A 21,870-nucleotide genomic window follows, 5' to 3' on the forward strand; every position below is an offset into this window, starting at 1 on the left:
GAAGATTTTAATTGGATTGAGGCCTTTGACCTATGACCCATTCTAAGGCATGCCTGAATCACAACTACGAATAACACGTCTGTATCAATAGCAAATATAATTTTATTTGTATTTATAATTATAACACAAATCATGTGCAAACTCTTTAAAATACCGTACACCAGAAATATGTGTAGAAAGCACTGAGAAACATAAACCAGGGCGCTCATCATTCTGAATAAACTTTGGTGTACGAGAAGGTTCATAAGTGAAATTCCTGCAGAAAAATACCAATACAAACTATTCACCTAGCAACAGAACTATTGACTGAGTTGAAAACAAATTGTTGCTAAGCAACGAAACCACCTTACATAACAGCTAATACTAATAGAAGTGCGCCTGCTAGTATAGCCAGGTTTGTAAAAAAATTTGTTGAGGGTCCAAAATAGAGCCCATCTGGAGCTAGTCGACATATGATCATGAACTGATGCTACTAGATATGCAGAAAATGTACTGCGATGCATGCCTACATTTGCCAGTCCTTGAAAAAGTCATTTCCTTTGTCGTCAACGACAACAAAAGCTGGAAAGTCCTCAACTTCAATCTTCCATATTGCCTCCATTCCTAAAGAGTAACCAATCCAGGTCAATAATGAAAGTTGTTGTATTATGAGATTTGTTAGGCACAGGCTATATTGGTCTCTGAGCTCACAGGTGGTCTTGGCTCACAAGCAGTACAGGTGGTCTTGACAATTACGGTAAGTGAATAAAGCTGGATAAAGCTAGTGAATAAAGCTAGTGGGTAAAGCTAGTAGATTAGGTAGTATAAGGCAGTATGGGGAGTATATAAGGAAGTGTAACTAAAGAAGTCTAAGTCTAAGTCTTCATGTAAGTCTATTTATTGATACAACATGGTGCAGTTGACAAAATTCTAGATTTTTTGTGGTGTTATCGTTAGCACTAATTTTCTGGTTGTGTTATTAGTTTAACGTTTGACAAGACCCTTTCACGGGAGTGCAGGTGAGGTGATGTGTGGTAGTGTAGTGTTTTGCCGACGAGTTGTGAGGCTGTGAGGCGTTGAAGCAGTGAAGTGTCAATGTTGGAGAAGTACAGAAATTTCTTATTCGTTCAGCTGTAGAAGTTGAGAATTAAAAAATTAAACGGAAGATGTGGATTGAGTTAGTGGCGTAAAACATATTGTGATGTGATGGAGATCAGTTATCCAAAGTTGGTGTTTGGCGAGCATGGTGATGGTTCGTGGGAGAGATTTATAGAAGAAATGAATTTATGTATCGAGAGTGCAGTGGAGAGGTTATGAAGATGATGATGGCGAAAGAGTGCCTATTATGAGGGGTCGAGCTAGGTTAGTGCCACTATTGAAAGCTATTGGAAAATATAAAAAAAAATAAAATTATTATAAAACTTATAAAATAAAAAGTTATAAAAAATTGGACAGAATTAGACAACTTCTTTTAGCCTGCTAAAAAATTCCATTTCACTACGTATTAAATTTATTTATAAGTGTACAGTAACATAATTATCATTGATGAATATTTGCCACCTCTCTGCTCTACTAGCTACATGTACCAGGTCAAGTCACGCTACTCCAAAGGTATGTACGTCCTGCATAGTAAATAAAAATTCATTTTTCTTTTCAATGGCCATTAAATGGTCAAGTGTGCGAGAGGCTGCTTGTGATAACTGCATCGCTCGGCCTTTCTTGTTGAATTAGGTCGAAAAAGGTTTTAACCAGACACGCTAAATGTTATAGCGAAGACAGAAACTGATGAACAAAACTTTTGTGATATAAAATTGAAATTCAGTCAAATAGTTAAAAGACATACTGAAACTTTCAAACTAGTTTTAAGTGTGAGTTTAGTAAGCTAAACTTATTTGAAGTGAACTGAAAGTTTATGTTATACGTACGTCCTGCATTTGGCATACACATTTTAATGTTGCATTTTATTGCAGATCATAGCCATTAAAATACTTTGAATACAATTATTGTAGGGAACTATAGTTACTAAAGTTAACATACTATTTTGTTACTAATTTTCAATATGTACACATTTTTATAAAATATTTTGCACTATTTTTACCAGGAGATGTTTGCATTGTATAATTACAATGGTCTCTACACCCCTACAAACTAATGTTTCACCCTACGATGTCAACCCTGGAATGGATCAATATCGTATCCTGAGGGTTAGCCTGTCTTGACAAACTGTTGTTTTTGCAGAGTTGTTCCCCCGTCGAGCGGGCGAGCAACACAACAGCTTGTCACAAGACGTACTGCACCTGATGCATCAGCTGCACTTATAGGGAGTTGTCTTCCGTCTTATAGGGAGACACCTCTTCCATCTATGCGGCTTGGTTGCGATGTTATGTCGGTCGCTCCATTGGTAATCATAACGAATTTCACGCAAAAACTTATGTAGAAAAAATAAGATTACGTTTAACCAGCGACCAGTCTCTGCGGTAAACTTAATAACTTACTAAACTTAATAGAACTTGAGAACTTAAGGCAGCAACAGCGACTAAACATGTCGTTATTTGTGCGCTCAGTCAGTTTTATTTCTTTTTTTGTATCAGACAACACCGCAAAAAAAACCAGTTTGTCAAGACAGGCTACCTGAGGGTGCACTGTACTTGCTTATTATTTCACATTTAAACTCTTTTACAGAAAACAGTTTCTCATGATATGAAGTTTGAAAGTTGAAATGGTAACTGTTGTTATATGTGAAATGAAAATAAACTTTCTGTGCATAAATTTTTTTATTACTCGTGCAACGCCAGGCATTCCCCTAGTATATTATGTATAACAAAGAAACCTGATGAGTGACGCCATGAAATAGATTAGTAGTTAGGCAAAAATTCAACTTTTCAGATAATTTTTAGTCTAAACAAACAGTCCAATTATTATTATTAGTGTAGCTTTGAATTTTACCTTGACTTATGTTTAGTCATAGAGCTACTTTTGAACATAAGGTATCATAACTATCTACTGCTACATATCATATTATGTAGTTACATACTGTATACAAATACTAGCTGAATACTTAAGGTTGCCGGGTATTAAAACTGCTTATAAACATTGGCAGGCGATGTAGTTGCCTGCTACTTGCCATTAGCCTGGCACATTGTCAATGAATAATTTAGGTAGGCTACTATCCTATTGCTAAACTTACTAATAAGAGCCGCAAGAGCAAGCTTTAGTGACTTTGCGTAACGCAGGGTGCTATGGGTATTTTAACTGGCATAATGACTAATATCGCCTAACGAATCCATTGCATCTTCGCGTAGCTTCGCTGGTTAGATAATCGCCTGGTGAACGGGAGGTTCCGAGATCAAATTCAGCATGAAGCAGATCTTTCATTCCTAGATTTCAATAGCTATAAAAAATAATAGCTGCCTTACTGAGCAACAGCGCTTGATCAATTCCCGAGGCAATATACAGTATGTCACTATATGGAAGCAAATAGGCTAGCGCTTTCAGTCATGACGTAAAGTCATAGTGTAACTCCGTAGAAGTCGTAGCTCTTATTAGTAAGCTTGCACAAATTTTCCATTGGCAATGTGCCAGGCCAATAGCAAATGGCAGGCAACTCTCAATACCTCTAACTGTTTATAAGCTGATTTTTAATACCCGGGCAAGGCCAGGTACCACAGCTAATGTACATGTATGTATATATACCAAATGAAATTAGTGTTAAAAACATCTAAAACTAACGAGGTTACAAAAAGCTGTCCTGTCAGCGACTACCACAATGAACCAAGCAAATAGGAAGGATGGTGCTACATACAAACACGTAGAAAACTGTTTGTGTAGAAAAACCTACCGAGTTCTGGATATTCCAGCACCTCTACCTTCTTAATGCTGTTTTGAGCCAAGACTGCCGCAGGGCCCCCTATTGACCCTAAATAGAATCCTCCATGTGTCTTGCACGCCTTCGTTACCTGTAAGATAAGATATTTGCCTGTGAACACAAATATTAGCCTATTAACCAAGATAAAAAAGAATGGAAGGCATATGCTTTTCCTAAAAAAGTACAAACTAACATCACCTGTAAAACTTAGCGGAAAACAAGCGTTGTCAAATAAAAAAGGCAAGATAATTCCAGTTTAAAACCAAACGTCTTTAAAGTTATTTTAATTATTTTGCCTAGAAATTAATAGTTGTATCATTTACAACAAAATATCATAAGTTTATGAGCATTTGTCATACAAATAATCCTGTTAGCAGTTGTCACAATCATGGCCTATTGATGAGCGCTTTCTGAATACATCTTATTGTCAGACATATACTAGCCTCTTGTAAATCTTGTACTTACCGTAAAACCTTTAATTGAACGCCATGGCGCTCTATTTTTCAACCCTTACTCTATAGAAGACGAAGCAGTCAATTGGAGGGGGTGCTCCAATAGAGACTGGCAGTGTATTTTTCAAATGGCCCGTAAGAAATTAGGAAAAATAAATTTAGTTCTATTACGGGTGAAACGAATCTCGCCTATAATTTCACTCTTTTTTCCGGTGGAGCGATATCAAACCTCTTGGATGCAATAAATCTGCTAACTCACCTCCAACTTGTCAAAAATCTCTTAGTAAATATGCATAGAGAAACTGAGAAATATCGCTACCAGTTGATATCTATCGCTTGCAATTGACCTGCAATGATATTATAGCCTGTGTCTTTCTTTGCAATTTGTTGGCATTTTCAATTTGTATTTCATTCTAAATTTGAAGATATATTTTTATTTTATATCTATATTTAACATAGTTGAATAAAAAATGATTGCACTCACAGATATGTTTGCTATAGTTTGCAGCTAAAACTAACTAACTGAAACTAAGTGCAATATAAGTGGAGTTATGAGTATCGATCCATTGCATGATCGGATTACCGCAATGATCCTATTAAATAATATGCTATAAATTTGCAAATATATAAGTTATATAACGATAATCTATGAAATGCTATAAATATATATTCATGAACAAGTGACATAAACGAACCATACTTACATGTATATTACATGCAGAAACACAAATTACCATTTTTAAAACAAAAATATTTCCATCGTTTACTCGGATAGTTCCATTCTGATTGTTGCTTTCGATGGAACAAACACCTTCTAGTTGTCCAATACTTTTCACAATGTCTTCTGGCCTCAACTTTTTTTCTGCACTGCTGAACTAGTGAATATTAGCGCCCAAACAATTTTTTTGGGAGAGCAAAACTTTTACGCCCTGTGTTTAGCACAAATACAATGTGTAAAGGTTTGCACACTAAGCGTAACCTTTGACCCAAAACTTGCAAACCGTTTTTATATGCATGTTCTTCGAATTAAAAAGCCGCTTTAAGCAAGGAAATATTATTAGCCTGAGATCGTTATTCATTATTTCTATGGTGCTGCTCTCAGAGTTTTAACGAAACAATTGCAAAGATTTGGAGTGGACAATAAGAGAATTGAGAGACAATGATTGTTGTTAATGTAAACAATTCATTATGAATATGATTTTGTGGACACTTTTCTACTGATCACTTGGTACTATGGGTTCATAAAAATCAAACATAGTCAAACTACTGGTCAAATGGAGGTGGTGTTCAAATAGAGGGTGGCGCTCTATTTTTCAACCCTTCTTTCATAGCGGTGATCAAATAGAGGTGACGTTCATATAAAGGTTCTACGGTATATATTCACCATATAAGTACATGTCAGGAGTTGTCATACTTACAGCCTTGCTTCTGTTTCCTTTGGCAAGCATGACCATACTGCCGCCAACAGCCTGGAATTCTTCAACATAGGAGTCCATTCGTCCAGCTGTTGTTGGTCCAAATGAGCCACTGGCATAACCCTGCAATGATCAGCAGCAATACAAAATAGCCTCATAGTTTCCATGACGGCAGATATCATTAATTAGTTTAAAAAATCAAAGAAACTTACATTTGTAATTGTCCTACTCTGGAGATTTAAGAGAACAACTCTAACTTGATAGAAATAGAGAATGTGATACATGTAGCAAAAACATACATTACACATAATATGTCAACAGTTTAAAACAAGAAACTAAGACATATTAGTAGCTGCAAAATCTCCACCAAGCAATATTATATGGTGAATTATATTCAGCTTTATATAGTTTATATATCATATAGCTTTAAAAAGTTCCATAAGGCTGAATGTTTACAGTGTATAGACTCTGTGACCATAAGGCTACCTGGCAGACACTATTGTGAAAAAGCATTTTTAATATAACTAGTAGAAATACTCAGTGTTGCGATAGTCACCCTATAGAATGAAATTCGCATTTGGTTAATTTTCAACTTTATTCATCAATCCTATCATATTCTACAATAATTATCACTCTCGGTGAATATGAACACTAATCTCAGGATATACTATGAAGCAACGTTGTCTTGTTCAATGAAAAACTATAAATGGGAGTGGCAATGTAAGATCTTCCCTTAATATAAGGAAACAAAAACAGAAACTTCTAGATGGTGAAGAATCTGAAATGAGTAATTTATCTAAATGGGCAATGACACAATTATTTTGAGGTTTTTAGAAGGTAGCTGAGTAGCTCAGTTGGCTAAAGCATCAGTCCAATATACTGAGTGTCATGAGTTCAAACCTCATACAGACTGAATTTTTCATTTTTTTAATAAAAAAAACTTTTGTGTCTAAAACCTGGAGGAGTATCAAAGTAAACCACATGTAGATTTCTAGAGAGGACAAACAGACAGACAAACAAAAACAAATTATTCATACATAACTTAATAGACTACCAGAAGAGTTTCCAGAGAGTGATTTCAGTCTAACCAAACTTCTGATATCTTTACCAACCCAGTCTACAGATGTATTTATATGTTTCCTGTAAACTAGGCTAGATTAACTACCTCTGGTGTCTTAGCAGGTCCTGCATAATAGACTGGGTACTTCAGCATATAATCAGGCATGCCCTCTCCATTGTCTAACCTCTCCTTAAGCTTGGCATGAGCAATATCTCGGGCTACCACTAAAGTTCCTGTTAAACTCAACCTGGTCTTGACAGGATGTTTGCTCAGATCAGAGAGTATCTCAGACATGGGCTTGTTTAGGTTGATCTGCAGACAAAAAATATTCTAATAAAAGACGATCTGTAGTTGTTGCATTGAGTGTATGACATGGTTTTCTACATACCCTGCTGAATGTCCGGCATTGCACGAGTAATAAAACCAGCTTATAAACAGTGGCAGGTTATGTAGTTGCCATTGGCTAAGTTCACTAAGTTACCAATGACAAATTTAGTAAATTGGCAAATTTGACTAACTAAAGCTAGTAAATAGCTAAACTAACTATAATAAGAGCCATGAGCTGGCCAGACCGTGAAGCCAGATTGTGTGACGTTATGCGCCACACCACAGTGGTATGTGTATCTTAAATCTTAATGACTATCTGCATAATTAATCCAATGCATCGCAAGAAGCACGCAAGAAGTACGTGTGGCTTAGTGGACAGACTGCCTGCCTGCAGACCAATAGATAGGTCCGGAGTTCAGTTGACAGTTGCGCTTGACAGGTGACGATGGCGCACCTTTGTCGCCGAGTCCCTGACTCGGCCGACCAGTCTTTACCCGCCTCGCAGTTGACAATCGCGCTCTTAAGCCTGGTTCCCATATACGTAGCAAAGCACCGACGGTAATATCGCGCAGCAAAACACTTGCGGTGCTCGGCGCAGTTTAATGTTCACATAAAAGCCACACCATTAATAATATCATAAACATAATTGCGTAATCAAATAAAATGTTCGCTCGCCATGCCCTTCCTATAATGGTGACGTTCACCCGTACAGTGCATTTCGGGAAGGTTTTGCCTGCGGCCGTTTGCGAAATTTGAACATGCGCAAACTCTTGCGTTGACCGCCGGCATCCACCAGCGGTGCACTGCGATCCGCGGCGTGTAGGTTCCCATTTTATCGCAATAGCCTGCGATGCTGTCGCCGGTGCTTTGCGGCGTATATGGGAACCAGGCTTTACACTCGCCTCGCAATTAATCGCCTCGCAATCATTTGCCTTGCAATCAATCGGCTCGCACTTGCGTCACAATCAATCGCCTTGTACTCGCCTCACAATCAATCGCCTAGCAATTAATAGCCTCGCACTTGCCTTGCAATCGCCTCGTAATCAATCGCCTCGCACTCGCCTTGCTATCAATCGCCTCGCAATCAATCGCCTCGCACTCTATCGCTTTGCAATCAATCGCCTTGCACTTGCCTCGCAATCTATCGCCTGATGGTTGAGAAATGCAATATTAGCAGTCAAATGGCACTGCAGTGCAATAGGATAACTGCAATGGTACGTAGCTGTAATGTACTGGGTGTGGGTGTCATTATATACTAGCAAAAGACCACATACACCTTCACAAACAACAAACAGCAATAATGAAAGGAAAAGATTATATGTTTATATCTCTCCCCCTGCAATAGGAGAAATGCAATATTGGCCAATATTAGAAGTAAAATGCACTGATATTATTAGAATAATCGATATTATTAATATAGTAATAATATAAAACCAATGCACAATTTTGTTTACATTAGTCATAGTTAGCAATATCAAGAAGTTGTGATATTTATATAGATTTTTAGAAAATCTGTACTACGTAATCATTGTTCTGTAGTCATCCAAACTTATAATTAAATATCGTAATAATCTCATAAGAATCGTTAGAAAAAATATCGTCATTTCCTTTACTTACACTGCGTTGGACATCAGTTAGAATACCAAAGTACTCAAGTGTCTAAAATGTCAGTTTGAAATCGGCAAAAATGAAACGATTTCAGTACTCCTACATTAATTACAGAAACCGTCGACGATGCCATACACTGGTGAAATGTGCACGTTATTTTTTCGCGAAATGCGCACGACTTAATTGTTCTATTCTCTGTCGCCCGGCGTTTCAATTTCCGGTCTTAACTTTTATTAAACCAAGCTTTTCAAGCGTTTTGTGACGATTTTCGTCCTAATAAATCTGTCTATTTGTGTATAATCCGATCAGATGGGTAAGTTTTAAGAGAATTTCGATAATTTACAAAGACTAGGTAACATATTTAAATAGGCTTATATGTGTTTTGTATCATTATTATACTTTAACTAATCTACAAAACGATGGTTAAATTTGTTAATGAAATTTCGAGACAAGAGTTCGTCTCATTGTTGATGAATAATTTTCGTAAGTTGTGTGCACATGCATTTATCATAAAAACTCTCATACTTCGCTTCCGCTCGTTTGTTCGTGGGATAACAGCACAGACAGTACGATGTCAAGGCAGATACAGCATTAGCACCTTACAATAACAAAACATAACTCCAACATGATAGCCTTTTTATGAGATACAATAAGGAAATATATACTGAAAAATATGTTAGAAAATGCTGCATGTGGATAATATGTAGGTGTAGCAGAACATGAAGAACATAGCATGACATAACAATAACATAATGTTAAATCAATGCAAGCATGACATAACAATAACGCAATGTTAGTTCAACGCAACACTTGCGGATAGACAAAATCTTTTGTTTTTCTGTCGGGTGTATGAACAAACAGTTTTCGGCTTGTGCCTACTTTTGAGCAGGCGACGTACAGCTGGTCATGGCTAAAGCAGGGTAACAGTAAGTCGATACCAGCTGCTCTCTTTCTTCTCATCATCGCCTAGCGCAACGCTCGGAGTACCCGTGCAAGTTCTGTAGTAGTAAGTTACAGTACTCATAGCTGAAAAAAATTAGTAACTCAGTTGCTGAATAAAATTAAGAGGTTTACTATCTTGAACAGTGGAAAATCCAACACTTTTGAGTAGTGGAGGTATGGCAATTCATAGCCATTATAACATTGAATGAGAAGTACTTATCTTTTTGAAGTAGAAACTTGGTAGGTAAAACGCAAAAAAAATTGTATAGGTGGCCGGAAAAACAAATGTTCACGGTGACCTTTCTCGTTGGCAGTAAATATGAATTAAACATGTAAATTACTACTCATTAATTTATTTAATGAGTAGTACATTTGTATAGCTGTATAGGCACCTTTGTATAAGCCGCAGAACTCAGGACGATACTTTTTAACATGGCATCAACTTTGCTGTTTAAAACGGAACAGGGCCTAACGGCACTGTATTAACCTACGCTTTTTAACCTATTGCCTAAGGGAACAGTACCGTAAGGCATTGTTTCATTTTTTCTTTTGCCGCTAGAGGCGCACTAACTGGAGATTTCGGTTAATGCGCCCTAGCGGTGAAGGAAAGACCACAGAATAGCCGCACCCTTATATAAGCCGCATGACTCAAATCATCATAAAAAAGTAGCGGTTAATAGTCCGAAAGTACGGTATTTGCTACTCATATTAATTCAGTTCGCTTCATATGACCGAAATTCGTATGACGAAAAAAGGAAAGACCGCTCTATAATTGGACAAATACACCCACACACAGATTGCCGTTCACATAGTAGATAGATATAGGACATCATTACCTTCACAACATCAGAGCTGAGGGACTGTGAGGTAACATCAGGCATATATTTTTGAACATCTGTTTCAAGCTGTTCAAGAAATACACCCTCAGATGTGATCTTTCCCAAAGCCTACCAATAATATACATCTAAATATAGTCTTGCCACTCCCTGGCAGGTTTTCCACACTAAAAACCTACGTGTCACTTTTTTCCGACATATTCCATCGACTCTCTTTTCATGAGCCGAGATTAGATATTAGAGACTCTCAATATAAATAGTTGTGAAAACACCAAATAATTCATACACAGGAACAAATTCTGAAACACAACTATTAACCTAGTAACTCTAATCTAAAGGAATAAATAATTTGCATTTAACATTAATGTGTGAACATTCTTATACAAAGATTTTATTAAAAGGCATCACGAAAGTTGAGACTATGGGTTGTTTATTAAAAGCACGTGACATCCGCATGACCTTCAAAATTGTGATGGTAGGTTAAAACAATTTCATTTTTCTAAATACCAGGTATTATATATTGACTAGCTGTTCTACCCGCATGGGCAATAAATATTTTTGGACAAAATTTTTTTTGTATTTAACATATAACACCATTTATTTGTATTTAACATATCAGAACATTTGCCATTCTAACTTTCAAACTACATATCATGAGAAGTGTTTCGTGCAGTTGAAATAAATTAAGAGAGAAAATAAAAACAACTGTAAAGGTTTTCAAACTTTGTCAAACAACTGTAACTTTCAAATTTCGAATCATGAGAAAACGGTTTCATGCAAGTCGAAAATGTTTTGAGCAGATCAAATGAAAAATAAAAAAATAAGACAGCTATAAAAGGGTTTAAATGTAAATGTGAAATAATTAGCAAGTAACAGCTAAATTAAGTCTGTCTTGCTACGATTACAATAAAAGATGATTCCGTAATGATACAATTAATACGAATTGAGAAAACAAAATCAAAATCCTGAATATGTTGAATTAATAATAACAATAACTTTTCGGTTGCCAAGGTTACTGTTCAACCGGAAGCTATACATCAAAACTTGGATTACGACGACACTGGTACCTCTCAATACTGGTACAAATGTAAAAATGAGATATCGTACTGTCTTTGTCTGACCGAACGGAGAGACAATGTCGAGGCTCTTCCTACGGAGGTAACACAATTGTCCACATGAAAAGAATCGGCCTTGACCACGATACAACAATTGAACCCTACGAAAAATCGAAATTAGAAGTTCAAGAAAACACAAAAAAGCATCGGGCTTTATAGAGTTGATAGAATTCATATTTTCAAATCAAATAGTACGTCATTTAGAGTGTGCGTACGGTATACGGTATATAATGTCATATTGTCTTTGATCAATACGCCTTGTATAGCTCAGTGGTGAAGCGGGTGAGTTCAAATCCATCAGAATGTGGAATTTTATTTCCAATATTTCAATAGCTATAGCTATAGCTGGACAATGACACATGCACACACGACCAACTTTGAGAAATATAGATAGAGATGATATAAGAGCCATCCAAATCCATGGATACAGGTTAGGAAAAAATAGCACCTAACAGGATTTGAACCCACAATATTCAGCTTATCCATCAGGCACACTACCAACTGTGTCAACCATAGATATAGTAAACCCTAGATATGCGAATAATCAAAACAAGTGAGGCCTATAATTAGCATGACGCAACGTCATGGTGATGTGCAAAGCTAATCAGCTGATCTATTAACTCCTATTGACTTAGCACTAAAAACTGCTCAATTTTTCCATAGTTTGTGCATCTGAGACTGCATATTTTATTGAAAATATGTAAAACTTATATACAGTAATACTTCAACTTACGAGTGCCCTAACGTATGAGAAACTTGAGGTACGAGCCAGCTTTTAAGCAAGTTTTAGCACCAACATACGAGCCATGTTTGAGATACGAGCACATGAGTCAGTTGCCAAGTATGTCGGAGGTGTTTTATGAGAGCAGCATCACTTTGTATTTTTCAACTGCTCAGATTATACTTTTGTACCATGTTTTTTGTGCACGATTTTCAGTGCAGAATTATGTGAATTAAAAGTCCCGTGCGTAGACCGAAAGTTTGCCAGTAAAAGGATAGATAATGCAAAGAAAAAGCGAATAATAACAATTGATATTAAACGAAAAATTATTGAAAAATATGCAAAATATGTATGCGTGATTGAGCTAGCTCAGCAATATGACAGAAATACATCCACAATTATCAAACACAAGGATTATATTCAAGGCATTTAGTTTGCAAAAGGACTAACCATAGTTTCTAAACGATGCAGCGATCTTCACGACCACTGATGGAGAGACTGCTCAGGCTTTGGATAAAAGACAAACAATTGGCCGGTGACTGCGTAACTGAAACGATGCTACGTAAAAAGGCCGGTGCTATCTATCAAGACTATAAAAAATAGACATTCGGACAAGTTGGCTAGTGGTCGTGCATTAACCCTTGGTGATGACACCTGTGTTCGTCCTGATCGCAACATGTTGAAAGGGCGACAAAGGCAAACGTCCTTAGATAGGTTTCTCTTAAAACGGCCGGCTGGTCGTGAGAGCAAAACAAAAGAAAGATTAGCTAACCAGCGAGAAACTTAAAACTATGAACGCCGAAGAAATTTTAATTACGTTAAGTTAAAGATTAAAGTTTGCTTCTAGGTTTGCTTTTAAGTTTGTCTTTTAAGACTTGGATAAAATCCAAATTTATCAAATTCAACTGTTGTAATGAAGAATAACTTATCTCTCCCTCTCTGGCAAATGCTAGCGTTAGCTGCTATTGTATGTAATTAATTTTACATTTTAATCAATCACATTTCCTTGCATTGTTTTTTATTTGTTGCTTTTTGAAAGCATGTGGTAAGTTAGGACAATAACCAACATGTTCTTTCTGTTACAATATCTTGTTTTGAGTGTTTTATTTGCATTTTTAGAGTATGGTAACCAATCAATATATATTTAATTGTTCTATATACATGTATAAACAAATTGCACCGACATGCGAGTAAATTGACATATGAGCTCAGTCTCTGAATGCATTAAGCTTGTAAGTCGAAGTATGACTGTAATGACTTTGGATGAGAAAGGCAAGAATCTTACACACATGGTAATGAATAATACCAATGATTTAGAAGCTTCTATATCATTGATAATACAAAGAGTGACCAAATAGAAATTAAAGTAATAATGAACCAAAGAACCAAATGAGATTTAGAAGCAGTTACAAGTAGTTAGAAGCAGTTAGAAGCAGATAGTCTCTGTCTAAGGTTGGTTGAACTAGATTCCTGCTTTGAAGCGGCATAGTGTATTCTGATTTTAGTATAGCGATTTACTATAGTTTTGAGTAGACTGTTGGCATGCACTGTACATGTAAAACCTTGATTGAGGTTATGTAATAAGACATATATGTTATTGTCTGTGATGTTACTTGTTTAAAAGCTCTCTGTGTGATACCATAGTTCTCCATGTGTGAACGTAGGCACTTTTCTGCAGCAATACATATTCGGCCTATCAATCTGGTCACCAATCCTCTTCTGTTTTTACCTGAGATTAGGGTTATGTCATCACTATTTCTACTTCCGACTACTTCTACATTGGTCAAGAACTTGATACACTCATCACATTTGAGTTTAAAAAAATCCTCATCACCGAACTCCTCATCTTCACCTTCCTCAGCTTTTGTCTCTTCTTTCTTTTTCTTTCTAGCCAGAGAATGTAGCAGGAGTTGGCCAGTTTTTTCAGCCCTGCTCACATCCAGATCAATACAGTTAACATTGGGATTTGGTGTGATATCTGCTTTTATGAACAGTGCTCGAAGTGCAGATCTAAAGCACTGCACATCCGGGTTATTGTTATAGCCACCCTTCGATCGTATTGTGGAAAACAGAATCTCAATGTGATCCTGGTTGATCTTAAAGGTTAGGAAGTAGTTGATGTAAGGGTAGTTGCTGAAAAGATTTTGAGCAATGCCATGTACAGATTTGGCTGCTGACTCGAAACCAATGACGAAATGATGATTTTCCTATTATTTTTCACTAGCAGCTTTCAGCTCGGCATAGATAGCTTATGATATTGTTGAGAACTTCTTGTTTTGAGTTGAAGTTCTGTCTTGTTATGGGCAATTCAGGATATACCTGGGGTGTTGTGGTCTCTTCTGATGACAATTCACTAAGAATTTGGTCTTATTGTTACGTTTATGACTTAAAAACTAGCAAGACAAGCGTGCTTCCACTACTAAACTTATTGCTCAATTGAAGGCTTTGATGCTGTGATGCACATCACTACGACGTAACGTCGTGAAAACAACAGCCAATTATAGGCCTCACTTTTGCTCCATTGTAATGATAGCTATTCGCCAATCTAGGGTTTACTATATCTATGGTGTCAACCATTCACCTTCCATCATGTTTGAGTTTTTTTACATAAACCTATTCCATGTGCTTTCTTGACGCACCTGACAATTTCCCATAACACATCGTATTGTCAGGGTACTAGTCTGGATAAAACTGGACTAGTGAGAAGTCGATGAAAAATATTTGTGTCATAGAGGTGTCTGCGATTACCAATATAGTGTAAACTAGCCTTTATCGACGGGTTCTTCAGAACTTTATTTCACCATCAAGTGAAGACTCGATGAAATGAGGTTTAGACTGTGAGCTGATGCCAATCCTGCAAACTGGGAGTTATGTTGACTTGTATCTTTTACAATCTTACCTGCCTGTCCGCCGAACAAGACACTCCCATACCAACTGGACAGGAAGCTCCGTGGCGTGGCAGTCTCACTACTCTCACATCGTGCACAAAGAATTTTCCACCGAACTGAGCGCCGATTCCAATCTGTTGACTCATGTCTTGTATCTTCTGCTCGAGTTGCACGTCCCTGAATGCTCGGCCATGTTCATTGCCTGTAGACGAGAGAAAGAGGAACATAATCACAGGCAGCTCATGGTAAGCTACTAAAGAAAACTCACTAGTGGAATAGTAGTATCACTTGCTTGAATATTGGCTTTAGCATACACCAAGTGTATCTGGTGTATGCTAGAATATTTTTATTGGAGTCATCATGGGCCATCTTTAATTCATATAAAAATCTAGCTATTGACAGAGTAGCTATTATGTAAGATTGTTTCAATGATATCAATTGATGATATCATTGAAACAAGTGTGAAAATGTTTCAACTTGTTTCTAGATATGCAAGATATGTTAAAGAAAATGCAAAATATAATTTGCAGAACATATTGAACCCATCAAAGCCCCGTTGCCACCTGTGCTGAAATCTTGTCTGAATTTCACCTGACAGATAGATTAATGAAGTGTAATCAGAGCTGTTATGACAGGTATTTTTGCATAGCTCGACTCAATTCTAACGGAACAAATATTGAGAGCTGAAAAGATTTTATGCCCACACTACTAAGTGACAACAGCTAAGTCCATAATCCGCCAACCAGGCGCAAGAATGGCTTTATTGACCCTTTGTCAGAATCGGTGGTTTAATTGATTTCAAAGAAATTGACGTGGTTTTGAATTCACTATGTCGGTTTATTCATAAAACCATTTGTTTTGTACTTAAATCAACTAATCAAATGTGACCAGTAGATTCCTTTTTACAAATTGATACTAATAATGACTAGATAATGTTGATTATACCCAAACTTTTTAGGGATGCAATTGGTTTCGCCAAATATTTAAACATATTCTTTTCAAAGATGGCGTTTGCTTATTTTATTTAGTAACTAGTTTCCAGTGTGGATAGCAACTGAGAACTTAGCTGATACAAAGGCCGCGATAAAATAAGTTAGCTCGACGACCTAATTACCGTAGACTGGCAGAATCGTAGTCAATACTCAAATGTTTACACAGTATTTAGAGAAAACTATATTGACAGAAGTTTAATTATCTTTATTTGAGGCGTTTGAAACATTTATAATAATGTATCTGTAGCTAGATTTAAGATTTTATTCTGGCAATCATGAGCAATTACAAAATAAAATATATGACAATAGAGCCGCGTAGAACTAGACTTTTATTGCAATAGCCGATGTGAATACAAGAAATATAGATGGACTGTTTCACTATATACAAGTACATCATTTTGGGCAAGTCTGGGCGCATCTTTTTTTCTGAGCGTTTTGTCAATTTTTGTCAATTTCAATCTCCAAATATTTTGACAATGAAACTGCCTAAAACAACAAACGACATCTCAACTGATAGAAAAAATTGATGCTCTCTGTTAAAATCAACTAAAATTTGACGCAATCATATCTTTAAAGCCGAAGAATTTAAAAATACTTACCTGAAGTAGGTAAGTTATCAAAGTACTTCGTTGAGGCCAATTTAACACATTTTAAATTCATTTCGGCGGAAGTTCCTCCAATAACAAAGGCTAAATGGTAGGGTGGACAAGCAGCCGTCCCGATAGTCTACAATAGTGACTTGAACAGTTAAGCTCAACAATATGATCCTATTGGAACTCAGGCTATATCGGAACAAAAACTAACATCCAAAAAACAATAAACCCAATTGAAAAACTCAACTCCATAGCAATTTTTAAAAACAAAATGACCTTCAAAAAAGCGCAAAAAATATGTCACAGTAAATTCTGTTTCCTGCAAGCTATATTTAGGCGTGACACTTGTCACACTTATAACCTGCCACCTACAGTTGACAGCAGTAAAGAACACACATATTCCAAACCTGTATTTTCTCATGTACAAACTCCATGAGTTTCTTTTCATTCAGCAGAGCCTTGGTTGCCTGGTAGAGAAAACTCTTGTTAGCCGAACCACCACCTTTGGCTATGAACAGGAAGTGGTACTCGTCTCCCTTGGTAGAGTATATCTCTATCTGAGCAGGAAGATTTGTGCCAGTGTTTGCTTCCTTGTACATGTCAAGGGGAGCCACCTGAAATACGCAGCAAAATATGATTTGCTCTTAAGTTTCTATAAAGGTTACAAAATAACTTTCAATACTTTGTGAAATATATTCATTTTATAGCCAAAAAACTCCAGAGTTGTCACCAAGTGGTGTGTATTCGCTGGCTTATCCTTGTTGTTTGAAATATATTTTAAAAAACAAAATTACAGAGCCAATTACGGACATTTGCAAAATTGGTTGTTGCATGTAGACACGAAAAATGTGCTAAGCGCAGTGGATATTGCAAAAATCTAAAGCAATAGTTTTTACATCATAATCTCGTCATATTTGCGAAGAAAATTAAATTTGTTAACTTGTTCTAACACAATATGTTCTAAACTGTGTTTTGATTTGAATGATCTTATTTTGAATCGTTCTAAAACGATTCTAATCTGGAACATATGAAAATCACAACAAAACTCGACTGACCTAATGTTGAACCATTATTGCTATAACTAGGGTAGGATTATATTAAAAGCCCACGTTTCCATGACGATAATTCAGCAACTAATAGTTTACCTGTGAATACCGCAGATTCCTACTCGTATACGTGTTGTACACTCCTCGTGACAAGGCCTCCGCATCATCTCCACCTGTCCACACTTGCTGACCTTTCTTTCCTGAGAAATTGTATTCTGATGTACACATTCTGTACGCATGATGTGCACATAATGTATTCAAGATATCTTTAGAACAAAAAGTACAGATCTATTTTGAATGCACCCTTGTTAAACCTTGATAAGTATTTAACAGACTTGCCCAAAGCAGTAAGTATGAGTAAATGAATATACAAAGACACCACAAATGAGACAAGTCAAGTAACACTATAGATAAGTAATTAACAGACTTGCCAAAAGCAGTAAGTATGAGTAACTGAATATACAAAGACACCACAAATGAGATAAGTCAAGCAACACTATAGATAAGTAATTAACAGACATGCCATAAGCAGTAAGTATGAGTAACTGAATATGCAAACACACCACAATTGAGACAAGTCAAGTAACACTATAGATAAGTCATTAACAGACTTGCCAAAAGCAGTAAATATGAGTAACTGAATATGCAAAGACACCACAAATGAGACAAGTCGGACAACAGTATAGAAAAGTCATTAACAGACTTGCCAAAAGCAGTAAATATGAGTAACTGAATATACAAAGACACCACAAATGAGACAAGTCAGACAACGCTATAGAAAAGTCATTACCAGATCTGCCAAAAGCTCAATTTATTAGTCAACTAGCTGAATGGCCGGCGTTGTTCAGGTAATAAAAAAGTCTTCAGACCGATAAATTATTTTTATTACATGTTAACGCCATTTATCACTCAACTCTAACTGCAGAGAGAATGTAGAAGTTATTCCTACTCAAGATAGTACTATTATCCATGTGAAAAATATTCAGCCTTTACAGATTTAGTAATCAAGCCAAGGAAAAACCGGAAATAGGAGTGTAACGGCCCAATTGAAACGACACATTTAAAAATTAAAAAATAGGTAATGTAGCAAAATATTAGCTTTCACAAAAATAACAAATGCAAAAGGTAATATTAATAAACAATTAAAAGTGCACATTTAGTGTGTGCAATCGTGAAAAGGATACAGAGTATATGATGAACATGATAAGAATGATAAAAACGTCTTAGCCTTGTGGTTAGGTGTGAATGTTAATAAACTTGCGGTTGCATTCTTCATGTGTTCTAAACAAATATGAAGCAGGAGCTGGATAAACACTGAATGACAGACAACAAACTTTGAGATGAAGTTTGGTATGAGGTAGTAACAGACTTGAAGCTCTAAAAATACGCACAAAACAGAGTAGGGAACTTGAGAACACCCTCGTTATATCAGAGGTGGTCATAGAAACTCCACCATGTCAAGGTGATGAAATTCAGGTCTTCACTGTCGTAGATGATAGTTAAAGCAAGCTTTAAAAAGTTCAGTAGAAAATTGCTATACAACTGAATGGCATCTATGAAATTATTCCGAATACAATCGGTGAGCAACGCACTGCCGGGAAGACAACTTCAACTAGATAAAAAATAATACTTTCTCAAATCTTTATTGATTGTGTGTAACTTAAATCTATGCTATATAACATGCAAATAAAACCATTTTATTTAAAATACGGTTGTAAGCTTGTTGTTTACAAATATGTGTATTTGTCTCTGACATACGCATGATGTATACACGATGTGTGCATGATGTACCCGTAAAGCCTGGTTCCCATATCGATTGAGATACTCCGGCGGTACCTTGCGCAGCAAAACGTTTGCGGCGTTAGGCTCGGCGGCATATGTTCACATATAAGCTGTATCGCTAAACATAATCGCGTAATCAAATAAAATGCTCGCTAACCACGCCGTTTCTATAATGGTGACCTTCACCCATACAGTGCATTTCGGAAAGGTTTTGCCTGCGGTCTTGCGAAATTTGAGCAGCGCGAAACTATTGCGATGCCGCCGGCAACTATCGGCGGTACCTGGCGCGTAGGTTCCCATTTCACTGCTAATAGCCTGTGGTGCTGTCACCGGTGCTTTGCGGCGTATATAGCAACCAGGCTTAATGTATTCAAGATAGCTTTAGAACAAAAAGTACAGATCTATTTTGAATGCAGCCATGTTAAATCTAATTGCAACATCTAAAGTTGGTACAGCATACCCATAATTATGGCTGTTCCAGTATCCTGACAGCCAGGTAGTACCATACCAGCCGCAATGTTAGCATTCTTCAAAAACTCTAAAGCTACATATTTGTCATTAGGGGATGCTTCTGGGTCTTTGAGAATATTAGAGAGGGACTGCAAATAAAATATCACTTAGGTGTAAAAATAACAATAATTTCACAAAATTTTACAAAACCGGAAGGTCTTTTTGGTTTCTAAATAAACCAGACAATAAATCAGATAGTCAAAATCTGAAAGACGGAATATAAAAAATAAGTATAATAAATACTAATAAATACGGAACAGGAAATCACGAATAAAAATGAGGGAACCTACCAAATAGTGCTCATAGTGTTTGGTTTCTTCACTATGCAACCATAGCAACCATGTTAGTAAGAATCAATTGCTTGCACACATGGTTTTTAAGTAATACCTGAAGATGAGCTGGCCTGAGGAGGTGAGATATGTCAACCATAGCCTGTTCACAGAGCAGTGTCAGTGCTTGAGGATCAATCACCAACATATTTTTGCTTTGAAAGGTGCTTGTAGACACAAAGTCAGCTAAAAAAAGAAAATCGGATGATTTTCCTGTTGCATTCCTGATCAGACCTATGCAATAAACTATAGTCATATATAATATTTGTATTTACCACTTTGACACATTTGAATATTTATTTTCCTTTATTTATACAACCAGATGTTAAGCCTTGTCTGTATGTTCCATTATACATTGAAAATGTACTAAAAGACACATGCGTTGTACCAGACAACTATAATACCTAGCATATTGGTAGCAAACAAAAATTGAAAAAATTTCCTTTAAACAAGGAACAGCAGCATAGCTTTGCATACAACCCATCTGCACGTAGCTCCAGCAACTTACTTTAAAACACAAATATCATCAATTTAAGCACAGCATACACACATTGAAAATAATTAGGCTTACTGTGTTTGAAACATAAGTTTGCAACAAATTTTAAATACTGTTTAAATAATTCCTGACAATAAAACTTTGAATACAGTGCGCAAACCTACAAGTTAGCTTTTTGTAAGGTGGGTTTAGAGGCTCTGTGTTTTCAAACATATCCTGGTAATAAAATGGCTTAAGTGTTCCAGTTGACCGTCTAAGCAGACATAGTGGCAGCTTATTTCCGGCGCGAAGGAAACCTTTTGAAAGTGACTGCATATTCTGCAACGGATATTGAAACTAATAGAGGAATAACCAACATTCAAAATGCTGAATCTAAAATGAAGTACATAGAGTTTCAGTAAGAATTAAAAAAAAAACGAACAAATTATCCAAACGCAAAACCTTGAAGGGTATTAATTGCGGTAAGACGTACAGCACACATAAACAATCATTGTTTGCCAATGTGAAAATATATTTGCAATAAGAACTGCCAAAACTCAAAGGCATAATTGTTTTTGCAACAAAGTGATATGCAAACATTTATGTACTGTCGCTTCAACACTGCATAGTGGGGTACGGAGTGCTGGATAAATAAAACTAGCCATATAAAGGGGCACCAACGAAAAGATTTTGCCGTTGTCAGAGTTCGGAGTTGAAACAATATAATTGAGTAGCTACTTTAGCCAATGCTCTAAAATACTCGTCCCAGACACAGTATTGGATATCATTAGTTTGTAACAACGATGTAGCGACGGTAACAAACATAACTGACAAAACTTTAGGATATTGGGTTATATACAATAGAACGAGCGTTGAAATAGCAATGAAATAGCCATGAAATTACCATCACGTGACTTTTACATTGATAGCGATAC

General features: G+C 36.4%; 1 protein-coding gene across 1 annotated transcript; it reads right to left on the reverse strand.

The window, feature by feature from the left end:
* Positions 1 to 84: 84 nt before the first annotated feature.
* LOC137405453 (fumarate hydratase class I, aerobic-like) lies at positions 85 to 21,190 on the reverse strand. Its single transcript, XM_068091722.1, has 12 exons — positions 21,121 to 21,190; positions 20,519 to 20,646; positions 20,082 to 20,220; positions 17,939 to 18,039; positions 17,201 to 17,407; positions 16,800 to 16,926; positions 15,220 to 15,410; positions 10,485 to 10,595; positions 6,877 to 7,083; positions 5,715 to 5,834; positions 3,818 to 3,935; positions 85 to 603 (listed from the first exon to the last, which is right to left on the reverse strand). The coding sequence occupies exons 1-12, from the start codon at positions 21,167 to 21,169 to the stop codon at positions 506 to 508; spliced, it is 1,596 nt and encodes a 531-aa protein (XP_067947823.1). The 5' UTR covers positions 21,170 to 21,190; the 3' UTR covers positions 85 to 505.
* Between the last annotated feature and the right edge of the window lie 680 nt (positions 21,191 to 21,870).

Source organism: Watersipora subatra, chromosome 9, assembly GCF_963576615.1.
Source record: "Watersipora subatra chromosome 9, tzWatSuba1.1, whole genome shotgun sequence".
NCBI classification, from domain to species: domain Eukaryota; kingdom Metazoa; phylum Bryozoa; class Gymnolaemata; order Cheilostomatida; family Watersiporidae; genus Watersipora; species Watersipora subatra.